At 40.7% G+C, this 14162-nt stretch overlaps 1 protein-coding gene across 1 annotated transcript in view; it reads left to right on the top strand.

Moving 5' to 3' along the window:
* The window catches only part of LOC144672611 (uncharacterized), an 89945-nt gene that overhangs the window by 20520 nt on the left and 55263 nt on the right, over positions 1–14162 (top strand). Inside the window, exons 9-18 of the mRNA XM_078534430.1 lie at positions 2884–2928; positions 3103–3156; positions 3735–3788; positions 3903–3956; positions 5065–5118; positions 5265–5318; positions 7013–7057; positions 7289–7342; positions 8002–8046; positions 8541–8594. Coding sequence (XP_078390556.1) covers positions 2884–2928; positions 3103–3156; positions 3735–3788; positions 3903–3956; positions 5065–5118; positions 5265–5318; positions 7013–7057; positions 7289–7342; positions 8002–8046; positions 8541–8594 — 513 coding nt within the window. The remainder of the gene's footprint in view (positions 1–2883; positions 2929–3102; positions 3157–3734; positions 3789–3902; positions 3957–5064; positions 5119–5264; positions 5319–7012; positions 7058–7288; positions 7343–8001; positions 8047–8540; positions 8595–14162) is intronic.

Here is a 14162-nt window from a genome sequence, read left to right as displayed (position 1 = left end):
AGATAGGATTCTTGATTCAAAGTTATTCCAGACCTATTCTAGCTAAATCAATATATTTAAAAGCCCCCAGAGCCTGACTTCCAATCTTAAATTCCACTTGAATTGTATTAATAACACATTTCTTAAATTCCACAGTACTGCTCCATAGGAAATCATCAACATGCATCATGAAGATGCCTAAAAGTTTCCCTTTTTGATACCAATTAAACATTGTGGGATTTGCTTTTAGTTGAACACATCCTGCTTTCAGTAAAACAGATCTCATTGAAAAAATGCCACACCCTCGAGACATCATTCAGGCCATAAACACATTGTTTAGTTTCCATAGTTTCCCTTCTGCATCACTTGCCTCTTTAGGCAGTTTCAGAAACACTTCTCTCTGAAATTTTTCACCCTGCAGAAACATGGCTTTTATGTTAATTGATCTACACTCCCATCAATGTGTGGCCAAAAAAGCTAAAAAGACTTCCAGAATTACTTTTCCCGCAGTGGGGCAGTCCACTCTAACATCCGTGTTGTCCAATCGTCCTTCAAAGTGAGAAACTAGCCTCACTTTAGCTTTATGAGCCCCATCTGTAAGGACTTTTCTGTACAAATCCATCTATGACAAGGCTGGCTGTCCCCGATCTGGTACTTCAGAATAAACTCCAAATTCCTCCTAACTACCTAATTCCTTTTGTTTCCGCTCTCTGATTAGTTTGTTCTCTAGTATATTGGCAGCCACCAAAACTTCTAGTAATAGGTCTAGAAGCAGAAGTCCTCATATCAAGACTGTTCTGTAGCCCTCCTTTCATTCTGTAATCTATTCAAGCTGCAGCCTCCACTTGTACATCGATATCTTTTGGGAGTATCACTGTAAGATCACTGTCTCGTGTGGTCTCGTACTGTCTCCAGTATGTGATCGTTTTCTAATGCAAGATTCACTCTCAGACCCACTATAGGAACTCTCACTGAACTTTCTTACTTTCCATTCTGCCAGTCCATGGACTTCACCCCTTGGCCATCATCTTGAACATTTAACCAATATTTAAACTTGTCAGGAGCTTTTCCTGCACATCCCACAATAGTCACATCCCTTCATTCACTGGACCCTCTGGAACATATGTCACCCGAGTGCCCACTTTAGGCAATTGGCCTTTGGATGTGATAGCCTCATCCTGTGCATCATGATCAGTCAGCCTACCACCATGCAGCCTGTGATCTAATTGGGTAAACTGCAGATCCATTGACTTTTCAAAATCAATTGTTTTATCATTCTCCATGTCCAGTTTCATTTGTGCCTTTCTGTGGAAGGCTTACTTAACAGCAAAAGTATCACACTAGAGAGCACATTGGCACTAATAAAGTGGCTTACTCCAGCTATTTTGCATGGAATCACCACTCTTTTTTGTGACCTCAATGTTTTATCATCCCTGAATCTAAAATATACGAACATATGAATTTGAAGCAGGAGTAGGCCATTTGGCCCCTCAAGCCTGCTCTACCATTTGATAAGATCATGGCTGATTGTGGCCTCTACTTTCCTGTCCACCCCCATACCCTTTAACTCCCTTGTCAGTCAAGAATCTATCAATCTATACAAATATACAAGTAGAACATTCATCTCCCTGCCCTTACGTCGATCCTCACTAATGAGTGAATCTAGATGACATTCTAGCCATTCTGTTCCACACACTGTTGAGGTGCAACCATTGTCTAACACCACACAATTAAATGAATCAACAACTAATACATTCGTCATCAGACTAAAGCTTCTTGTGACTAGTACAATTCCTTCAGACTGATCTGATTATTATTATCATCTTCAGCCTCCGAATTCTCTGTGTCATGCATCACTTCAAGAAACCTGTTCTGCTTTGGGCAGTTTATTGCATAATGATAACTTGAGTCACCCCTGAATCACCTGTTAACTGTTCCCCAGGCATTCCTCGGGTTCCCCCATCTGTAGACACTTAACCTTAATTTATACAATTAGCAGAATTAATCCCACATCTGTGTATAAATAGTGTCATACATATAAAACCCCAGATCCATTTACAACTAGCATTATACGCCATGCACAACTAGCCCCATGCTCATGAGTACCTTACCTCCAGATCTGTACACAACCGCTCACATACCTATACAAAACTACTACTTACCTATGCTTAATAAACCATGTACAGGGTTTTCCCTTCATCAGGCGGGCGGGCCCAGGAGCGGCCGCAAAACAGACTGCCGCCTACAATCAGGCCCTGACTGCGATTTCACACTGGATGGCCTATTAACGGCCAGCCAGCGTGAAATGCTTACTGAGAACCTCAGCGCTGCCGGGTGGGGGTGGGAGTAGGGTGAGCGCTAAAGTCAGCGCATGTACGGGGGAGCGCGCACTGAAAACTCCCTATAGGCACAGAGCTGCCTCAGAGAACTGAAGAATTTTACAATCAAAAATAAAGATTTTAAGAGTAAGGGAAACATGTCCCCACATGTGACTTAGTCACATGAATAGGGACATATTAAAAATTATGTTTAAAAATTTTAAATATTTTAAATTCTTTTTATTTACTGTTGGAAACCTCATCCCGCCCATGGATGAGGTTTCCTAAAAAATCCAAAGGCCACTTGGCCGATTTGCCCACCCACCAACCTTTAAGGTTGGACGGCAGCGAAAAATACGACTTAATTAATTGATTAATGGACTTAATAGCCCTCTGCCAACTCTCGTGCCCGCCCGCCAACCAAAATATCGCGCGAGTGCACGATGATGTTGGGACGCTTACCCGATGTCATCACACAATATTTTATGCCCGATTGGGCCGGACCTGCGGGATGTAAAATTTTTCCCCATATGTCCATAATTACAGATACATACCACCTCTAACTGATTCTGTATTTCATTTACAGGGCCCCATGGGACCCAGAGGACCCCCAGGACCCACAGGTGCTCCCGTAAGTATTAACTATCTGACCCTCTTTTTATAGTTAATGTTTGATGACTAACTTAATGAACATAGCACAGGACTATTTGAAGAGGATTACGTACAAGATAGAAGAATGTCCTGTAAATTGAGGCATTTTAGTCCTCCTGAGAGTTGTCAATTAATGGCTTTGTTCTGTTGACAGGGACCTCAAGGTTTCCAAGGATCGCCTGGAGAACCCGGTGAATCTGGTGCTGCTGTAAGTACCCAGGGGAACATGACTAAATCCATTTCTTTGTAGACTCTAATACGGGCCCGATTTTAATTCACACAAAAACCATTCACTAAAATCAGGCCTTAAGAATTAATCTAAGAATCTCAGCTCCAGATCATAAAGAAGGAATAATGACCTAGTACATTCTTTACTGTGGTATAAGCTTGAACATTTAAGTGCTGCAATGTTTAAAGACATGTTTTTAAAAAAAATCGGATTCTTCTGAGCTCAAAGACTATGTCTAATGAGTAGGTGAACCGTACAGACCAAGAAGGACCCAACTTCAATCTGAATCTGTGCTCAGTCAGTGTGGGAGGGTTGGGGTTTGAGTAGTGACCGCAGCTGGGAACCTGCAATTGATAGCATCTGAACGTGTATAATGGGAAACTTGTATTTGTTATACCTTTCTGTGGCTATTCATTCAGTTTGGATGTCATCACTCACATGGCAGTTTGACAGCTTCCATTTGGAGGAGGGTAGGGGAAGGGGAATGTCACTTCCTGGTTCTAGGTTAAATGGACTTTTGTGATTCTCTGTTGTAAATGATTGTTTCTCTGTTGCAGGGTCCCATGGGTCCCCGTGGTCCTCCTGGACCTGCTGGTAAACCTGGTGATGACGTAAGTTCTCTTCAGTCAATTAATAGTTTCAATTGCCATGTCTTTAACGAGATTTAGACAGTACTGCATGGTAACACAAATAGGGCTAACAAGGTGATTCTATTTATCCCACAGGGTGAGTCTGGAAAACCCGGAAAAGCAGGTGAACGCGGACCCCCAGGGCCACAGGTACAGCAACGTCTCTGATTGAAGTAATACAAATACCTACTTATGCTAAACCTTTCAAGCTGACACAACAGGCATTATGCTAGTTCACAGGCTTGATTGCCTGTGCAATCAGTATTTTGCTCTCAAACTAGAACACAACGAACAAGTATCCAGATGTTAAAAAAAATGAAATATAGAAATCATAAATGATACACAAGAAATAGAAATAAATTCTGTTGAGCTAGGATTAATCCAATCCTGTAGGTTAGAAATGTCCAAGTAACTTTAGTTTTCTAAAGGAGCTCTTCAAACTGCACTAATTCCATTATTAGCACAGTCCCCATGGATGCAAAGAATAAGCCTATTCAGTTCTCTAATATTACTCTTCCATAATCCAGGCAAACATTTCTATTCTATTCATAGTCTCCAATGTATGTTCTTCCATTCCAGTTATAATTCTATTCCACATTTTGAACCTTACATGAAAGTACTGTCAGTAGTTACAAGCAAGGCCAATAATTACAAACCTGTATTACAGCACTTACACTGTGAATTAATATTGGTCAGTATTACAGCATTCACATGAAAGGTCTGTCAGCCGCTCCAGAACAGTTTATGAAGGCATGTAACGACAAATCAGTACACGTTGTATTACACTTAGCACCCAGCAATCAATACAGGCCTGAGCAATTTTGTAACTACAAACCAGTATCTGTAGCATGTAACCTTGTAGCCTTATGCTAAGAGCCTAATAGTTACTACAGGACAGTATTACAACATTAACATGAAGGACAGACAACTACAATCCAGTATATATGATATGATATTAAGGGCCTATCCAATGGCTACAGATCAAACCCTTTAGAAACAATCTGTGTCATATATTAATAACAAGTGCCTGAAAGTAAGTATTGGGAATATTTTGCTGCAAAAATTAATGAATTATTTTGTGGCATGAACACATATTATTTTCCTTCTCATGATACAAAATTAAAAACCTGCATATTGGTCCTATGCAGAAATGAAGGGAACATTCAGTGTCTTTATAAAATAAAATGATTATCCACATAATTTACGATAATTTTGCTGAACCTGTATCTCAGTCTCCTTTTCACCTTTATTTTCCCAGGGTGCTCGTGGTTTCCCAGGAACTCCAGGTCTTCCAGGTGTCAAAGGTCACAGGGTCAGTACCTCAGTTATCACACTAGTTTGTGACACGTTAATCTTTTGTTAAAAATATTCAATAATACAAAGCCATGTTCTTTATTGCCTTTATTTAATTAAATATACGATTTTAATCTTATATATTGTTTTGTTTTTACCCAACAGGGTTACCCAGGTCTTGATGGTGCTAAAGGTGAAGCCGGTGCTGTAGGCGTAAAGGTACAGAAGATCCATCAGTGTTTCATTAAAGTGTAACTGTGCAGTCAACCTCAAAACTTCGAAACTTCTACCTTCTAGAACTCCTCTCTGAACAGAAATATTCCAGCATGAGACAGGCCTGTGTGCAGAAATGTACCAGTTTGGGATAAAACTATACAGAAATATACCAATTTGGGATTGGATTGATTCCAGTGTGGGATAGGCCTGTACAGAAATGTATCATGTTGGGACAAGACTATGTAGAAATACTTGCGTTTGGGCCAGGCCTGTGTAAGCATTTTGTAGTCTATTTGTAAAAACAAAATCAGCCTGGGATAAGACTATACTGAAATATCCCATCAGGAAAAAACCTGTGATGCAATGCCTTCATCTGGGATAGACCTGTGCTAGAATATCCCGGTGAGGGGTGTGCTTACATTGAAACACGTTAGTCTTTCTAGCCCATATTCAAGGTCGTGCCTGAAATTGACACTGACACGTACTGTGGCCTGAACTTTCCTCTATGAATCTGCTTGTTTTCTAGTAATCCTGGAGCAGTGCATAGAGGAAAATAGTACAGTGAGGCTGAATTCCCACCCCCAAGACTTACATCCTAACTTTCTCCCCCACAATGGATGTGGGATGCCTTCCCTGCTACACTTAAATGATGGTGAGGAGGCGGGGCTTGGGATCTTGGAGGGTTTCACTTCCTTTTACCTTTATTGAACGTACAAGGAGGCTAATGCTAAGGCGGTGGTAAAGGAACTGCTGCATGAGGAGGCAAGAGAACTCTCTAGGATGAGGGAGAGGACCTATATTTGATCACCTCTCTACTTCAAGCACCCCACCCCACCCCACCTACCCCCAATAGTTAGGTATCAGAAGAACTCTTTCAGAGCTGTGTACAAATGAACTTTGCTGCACATTACAGACCTCCTGGTCCCTTTAACGGTGGTCTCACCATTCTTAGTGCTGTAGCAAGTGAGCTGTATAGCATCACAACATTTCACTCCTCGACAGAGGTAGACATCTGAAAAGACTAAAGTAATTTTAACATTCGTGAGTGCTTCAGAATCACGAACTGATAGAAGCTTGTAACATTAGGCTCTGTCCTTCCATAAATCTCAACTGTTAAATCTGTAGCCACAAGCCAAAATTAAAGATGATTGTTTAAAATCAGCATACTTTGGAATATGCAAAACAGAAAATCAATTCGCTCTTCAAGAGAATGAAGCTGAACATGCACTGGGCTAAGGAATCTCCACCTCTGAAACGAAATATTCAGTAATATCTGGGGTAAACTATAAAACATTTGGGATGAGGTTTTGGAGGCAGATATTGGGGGGAGGTGGCATATCCCAGGCAACCATAAGGGAGGGGTTTCATAACAAGACGGGAGATGATGAAAGGCAGAAGATGACCAGCCCTGTCTTTAGTGGTTGTTTCAGGAGTTGCGGGGGCAGGGCTGGTTAGAGACAGTTGTGTGGTGGGGGGGTGGGGGGAGTGCAGTGGGATAGTTGTTTATCATTACAATGGTAGTTGGGATGAAGTCAGAAATCACAAAGTAAGCAGCTGACAATTTTAAGCCTAAAATCAGACATCCACTCCATAATGGAGGGATAGTCATTCATGAATGTTACTGAATCTTCTGTTCTTTTGCTACAGTTTGCCCACTGACCATTCTCTAAATAGTCACCTCTGCTTTTTCCAAACAGGGTGAAGCAGGTGCTGCTGGAGAGAACGGAGCTCCTGGTCCCATGGTGAGTCTGAATTTCCCACTTAACTCCAAGAATTGTTCTTCATAAAATTGCAAGGAGCTAGCTATAATTCTTTTTATCATTTTGCATAATTTAATTGTGTTGATAATATGCATTATCATGTTGAAATATTTAATAAATTACATCAAAATTAAAACTTCATCAGTTGTTGTGATGACCAGCACAAAATTTTAAGTTGTAAGACTCAAAGGAGCTGCTCTCTTTACTTTGCAGGGTCCACGTGGTCTGCCTGGTGAGAGAGGCCGTCCTGGACCTCCTGGTTCAGCTGTAAGTAGAACACCAACCTTCAGACTGTATTAATATAAATGCCAAGCACTGATTTCTAACTTACACAGCAAACTCACAGCAGAAATCACCCGATACATGCCATCCATTTCACATTCATGCAGAATCACAGATTTAAATCAGCTTAGAAACTTTGGCCAGAATTTTCCAGCCCCTCACGCCGGCGGGATCTTCCAGTCCCACCGATGTGAATGGAGATTTCAATGGCTCGCCGGTCCCTGGAAAATTCCGGCCTTTGTCTTAAATCCAGAACAAATGCAGTTTAAGTTGGTAGGGAAAAGACCAGGGAATGGGGCCAAGGGAAGAGTTCTTTCAGAGAACTGGCAGAGAGGCAATGGGACAATTGGGAAATGGGCAGTCAAATGGGATTAAAGGGAGAGCTCTTTCAGGGAGCCAGCAAAGGAATAATGGGCTGAATGGCCTCCTCCTGTGCTGTAAAATTCTGATTGCAATTTAATATAGTAAACAGTAGAATATCTCTTCTCCAATAATGCTGATACAGATTCTTGCTGCATCTATTGCACAATTACACAGTCAAATCTCATGCACTTTACAGCTAATTTGATCTTCAAAGTAATTAGACAATGCAATTTTGTATTCGTGCTGATCTGTCGTGCTGACCCTGCCTCTTTATTTCACAGGGAGCCCGTGGTAATGATGGTCTGCCTGGTCCAGCTGGTCCTCCTGTAAGTATCTCAGATTAAATATAGGTTTTATACACATATCCAGGTGTAGAACTCCTGTCAAAAATTTAATCAAAAAAGTACAAATCACTTTTTTTTTTACTCACTCTGACCATTTCACTAAAATCTAGTTCATTTTTACCATCTTTGTTGATTTTGCAAAGACAAAATGTAGCACTGTTAAAATCCAATTATTTGGTTAATTGTTAATTGCTCATTGCAATATAGCATTTATTAAAGCTTTATCCAGCTCAGATAATAAGGTATAGTTCAAAACTCATAGGTTAAAACAAAGATTTTTAAGTTAGTTTTCCCCCAGTTTTTTTTAGATTGGAACACTATAATCCACTGCCACTCAGTACCCTTTTAGGTTGTTAAAGATAAAAATAAATCTTTTTGTGTTGTTTCTTAACACTGGCTAATTCTTTTCAGATGTTGGTTTTGTCTTCTACTCCACTCTTGTTGATTAAATCTTTGCCATATTTTTTTCCCCTCAGGGTCCAGTTGGTCCTGCTGGTGCTCCCGGTTTCCCAGGCGCTCCAGGTTCTAAGGTGAGTGGAGGCCGCGGGAGATTATCTCTGAACCTGTCCCGTACTGCTGACAGCCTGAATAAGCAGCAATTCTAATGACATTCCTCTCTGAGGGCTGCTCTGAATATGAAGAGATGTAGAGGCCCCTTCTTTCCCCTCACCCACCCTCTCCTTTACAGTCCAGAAGAGTGAAAGACAGAAAGAAAGTTAGAGAGAGTCTTGGCAGGATAACAAGTAGGGCAGGAATTCCAGCTTCCGAGAGCCACGAGTTGATTAAATAAAGCAAGTCTTTGAGCTTGGAGGTCACCGAGAGCGGTACACAGAGAATTTGAGGCCACAGGCAACATTCTTTTACATGTCTATGATGTGTAAGGAGCTGGAGATACAGACTAACAAGTATGATTTATTCATATGCACCTGCAGGATAGGCATACTTGATTGGACCTGGTTCATAGTTTAAACCCCTATGTAGGTTGAAGTACATACTCTAAAAGACTTTCAAAATGCTATTATTCTGAAAGACTGGCCAGTCAATTCTGAAAAAAAAGGTTAATTTTTCCATCAGATAACTTACCCATTATCCTTTAACCTGGCCCAGACAGTGCGTGGTCAGTACTAGAAGGCCCCACATGGTTTGTGTTTTATTTAGCCTGAACATAATCCCTGTCCTTGCCATTTTTTCTGGCTTGTTTCTTTATGCAACAAGGCCCAAATGAAAACAGACATGATTTGAAATACCAATTGATCTAGATAGAAATGTGTGTTCTGCACAAAACTATCTACTTACAACAACTTATATTTATACAGCACCATGTGATCAAACATTCTAAGGTGCTTCACAGGAGTGATATAAAACAAACAAAATATGACACCAAGCCAAATAAGGAGATATTAGGTCAAATAATTAAAAGCTTGGTCAAAGAGGTAGGTTTTAAGGAGTGTTTTAAAGGAGGAAAGTGAGGTAGAGAGGCGGAGAGGTGTAGGGAGGGGATTCCAGAGCTTGGGGCCCAGGCAGCTGAAGGCACGGCCACCAATGGTGGAGCGATTAAAATCAAAGATGATCAAGAGGCCGGAATTAGAGGAGTGCAGAGATCTGGGAGGGTTGTGGGTTTGGAGGAGATTACAGAGATAGGGAGGGTTGTGGGGCTGGAGGAGATTTTACAGAGATAGGGAAGAATGAGGCCATGGAGGGATTTGAAAACAAGGATAAGAATTTTAAAATCAAGACATTGCTTGACTGGAAGCCAGTGTAGTTCAGAAAGCAGAGGGGTGATGGGGAACAGGACTTGCTGTGAATTACAACAGACAGCAGAGCTTTCGATGACCTCAAGTTTACAATGTTTACAGAAGGTAGAATATGGGAGACCAGCAGTAGTGAGTTGCAATAGTCAAGTCTAAAGTTAACAAAGGTATAAATTAGAGTTTCAACAGCAGATGAGCTGAGGCAGGGGTGAGGTTGAAAACAGAGCCAAAAAGAGAAATCTTATGGCATAAATTTGAACCTGAATTTAAATCTTTAAGTCCCATTATTTCAACACAATCGTTGAAATTGGCTCCGTTATTTTATTTCAATTCTTCTGTCCGAATAAAATTGTCAGTTTTGGCACAATGAGCTCACACTCAGATATTGCTCTCCTGTGATCCAAAACTGCAAATGTAACATTGTCCACAAGTTAGGCAAAGCAGGGCTTTGAATTCAGCATCCACAGAACAACTAGGTACAAGGTGTGCTACTACTTAGGGAGATTTTTCTCCCTTAATAAGCCACATTCTTTGTCATCAAAACTGGCCATAGGTGCCCATTAAACAATTCACCATATTTTGATTGCTGGCTGATGTTCCTCCCTCAACTAAAGATGATGAAACAATCAATTTACTGGTCATTCATCTCATTGTTGTTTTTGTAGGACATTACTGGCACACTTCAAAAATGATTCACTATTCAAAGCACTTTATATGGTGTGATATACTGCAATATAAATGCAGGCACATTTTAAAAATTTTGTTCTTGGGATTCTGGGTTACACTGTATTCATTGCCTACCCCTAGTTGACCTGAGGACATTAAGAGTCAATCACAGTGGGGAACCAGAGTCACGATTAGACCAGTCTTGGTAGAGATGGCAGGTTTCCTTCCCCTGAAGGAGATTAGTGAACCAGTTGGGTTTTTATGACAATCTAGAAATTTTTGTGATAATTTTTCTGGTGCCAGCCCACAGACTACAAAGATGTTTTTAATTTTACAATTTGTGAAAGTGGAATTTGAACCTATGACCTATTGCCATAACCCAAATAGCTTTCTCTAGTACTGGTTTGTATAAATTTGGGAAAACTGATTCCTCTTTTGCCCATGACCCAGAGTTAATCTAGTACACCTTACTTCCAACACATCCTGCCGTGACCCTTGACCAAAATTCAAAATTAAGATGGAAAGTTCCTTTTTATATAAAACTACTTCACAGTAAATGATCCAAAAATGCAACACAGATTAAAGAAGAGAATTTTCCCAATAAACCAGGCTGCATCTGAACATTATTCTTAATTTCAATTCAGTGTCCTCATGTTGCTCAAGAGCAAACTTGATCCAAGAATATATTTGATTTAATGTTCCTATTTAAATATAACTAAGGGTTCTGGAAATGTCTTGAACTGCTGCTTTGTTCAGGCTTGATGCAAGCGTTTGTGTTTTTTCCTAACTAAAGTTTGACAGATACATCTCTCTGCTGTGTAAGGTGCCAATTAGACCCCATCTGGAGTAGCTTGTGCCATTCTTACCAGGTAATCACAGAGTGGACATCATTGCTCTTGAAAAGGTGCAAACGCCATCACAAAAATGATGTTGATTATTAGGAATTTAGGTTATGAGGAAAGGTTAAGGAAGTTGGGATTTTTTGGGGAAAATTACAGTAAGGCGAGAAACTATAGTTTAGTATGGGACTTTAATTATCTTAATATAGACTAGGATGATAATAGTACGAAGGGCATAGAGAGATAAGAGTTTCTGAAGTGTATTCAGGAAAATTTTCTAGATGGGTATGTTCCTAGTCCAACAAGGAAGGAGGAATTGCTGGATTTGGTTCTGGGGAATGAGGTGGGTCAAGCGGATCAAGTACCAGTAGGGGACCACTTAGGGGATAGTGAACATAGGGTCTAGGTTAGCTATGGAAAAGGACAAGGAGAAATCCAGAGGGGGAGGACCAATTTCAGTGGGCTGAGAACAGATCTGTTTAGATAAAATGGCATTAAAGATTAGTAGGCAGAACTGTAATGGAACAATAAGTTGCCTTTAAAGAGGAGATAATTTGGGTACAGTCAAACCCAGCAACTACAGGCCAGTCAGTTTAATCTCAGTGATACTCTTTCGAGTTATCAACAGTCACAGATTGCAACTCTTTTGAGTACAATCACAGTTCTTGGTTTCCAGGAGTGGGACATGAACCCACAACCCTCTGATTCACCTTTTCGAGACCATAATTAACACTCACTTGCAAGAATGTGGATTAATTAAGGAACACCAATACAGATTTGTTAAAAACAAATTGTGTTTAATGAAATTGATCAAGTATTTGAAGAGGTAACAGAGAGGGTTGATGAAGTAATGTGGTCTGTATAGACTTCCAAAAGGTGTTTGATAAAGTGCCAATAATAGGCTTTCCAGCCAAGTTGAAGCCCATGGAATAAAAGGGACAGTGGCAGCATGGATATGAAGTTGGCTGAGTAAGAGGAAATATAGAGTCACGGTGAACAATTATTTCTCAGATTGGAGGAAGGTATACAGTGGAATTCCCCAGAGGTTGTACCAGTGCTTTTCTTGATATATTAATAACTTAGACTTGGGAGTACAGGACACAATTTCAAAATTAGATGGCACAAAACGTGGAAATATTGTGAACTGTGACGAGGATAGTGTTAAACTTCAAGAGGACATAGACAGGCTGGTGGAATGGGCAGACATGTGGTAGACAAAATTTGATACAGAGAAGTGTGAAGTAATACGTTTTGGTAGGGAGAATGTGGAGAGACAATACAAAATAAAGGATACAATTCTAAATGGGGTGCAGGAGCAGAGGGACCTGGGTGTATATGTGTATAAATCATTGAAGCTGACAGGACAGGTTGAGAGTGTGGTTAATAAAGCATACAGTATCCTAGATTTTATAAATAGTGGCATAGAGTACAAATGCATCGAGTACAAGTTATGAGGAACCTTTATAAAACTCTGGCTTGGAAGATGGTTGTTGTTATTGGAGGTCAATCATGTCAGTCCCAAGACATCACTGCAGGAGTTCCTCAGGGTAGTGTACTAGGCCCAACCATCTTCAGCTGCTTCATCAGTGACCTCCCCTCCATCATAAGGTCAGAAGTAGGATGTTTGCTGTTGATTGCACAATGTTCAGCACCATTTATGACTGCTCAGGTACCCCACACCAATACCACTTGGCATAATCATACCTAAATCATTAGGCATACCACATACAAATACCACTGGGCATAGTCATACCAAAAATACTTGGGATGACTATATGCAAATCATAGGAAGCACCAGTGGGCACAGCATACCCAAATCCCTAGATATACTTGATACCACTACCACTGGACATAGACATACCCAAATCACTGGGAACTCTGCATACCAATACAACTGTGCATAGCCATACTCAGATCACTGGAGGTATCCCATACCAGTACAATTTGGCACAGCCATATCCTGATCTCTGAAGATAGGCTGCACCAATACTACCGGGCATGGGCATACCAAAATCACTAGACATGTCCCAAACCAACACCTCTGGGCATTGCAATACTCATATTTATTGTCATGCCCAGTACCCATATTGCAGGTCATGCTCCATTGCCCCTGATCATAACCTGTACCGCTACCACTGGGTATGAGTCATAAATGTTTTGGTAAAGACTTTTAGCTATATCATTTGGAGTGACTTGTACCCAACCAATAGTTGTGCCCCATATCCTTTTCACTGGGCATGTCCTTTGTCCATTCCACTTGTCATGACCTTACCCTTATAACTTGGAAAGGCTTGTAACCATACAAATGGCCATGACCTTTACCCATATCACTGGTCATTGCCCATACCATAGCTTATAGCCATGCCATGGGTCATGGCTATATCTTTATCACTAAGTATAGTTCATACCCATACCATTGGCCATGACCTTTGTCCGTACTACTGGCCGTGCCCCTCATCCATGTCACTAAACATGCCGGATGGCATAATTTACCATGAGATTAATCTTACCCATCTCCAGTGGCATTCTGCATCTTGGGAATGGCCCCTTACCTGTGTCACTCAGCATTTTTGGCATATTGGTTTGGGACATTAAGGATTTGGCAAGTGAGGAGTTCAAGAGTCATTCTTAAGAGCATTGTAAATTAACGTTATTTAATGTATACTAATTCAGTGACTCTGAATGTGGGCCATTAAACCTTAACAGGTGGTGTTGTCCCTCACTGGGTACAGATATTTGCATCTTACCCATAACCCAAGCATTGGGGAAGCAACTGCTTTATTTCCAACAGTAGCTTTCTTGTAGCGAAGCAGAGTTTAACAATCATTTTAAATTGTTGGAG

Source organism: Cetorhinus maximus, chromosome X (genome assembly GCF_964194155.1).
Source record: "Cetorhinus maximus chromosome X, sCetMax3.hap1.1, whole genome shotgun sequence".
NCBI classification, from domain to species: domain Eukaryota; kingdom Metazoa; phylum Chordata; class Chondrichthyes; order Lamniformes; family Cetorhinidae; genus Cetorhinus; species Cetorhinus maximus.
Note: the sequence above shows the minus strand (reverse complement) of the source record. Positions and strands in the feature narration are given on the sequence as shown.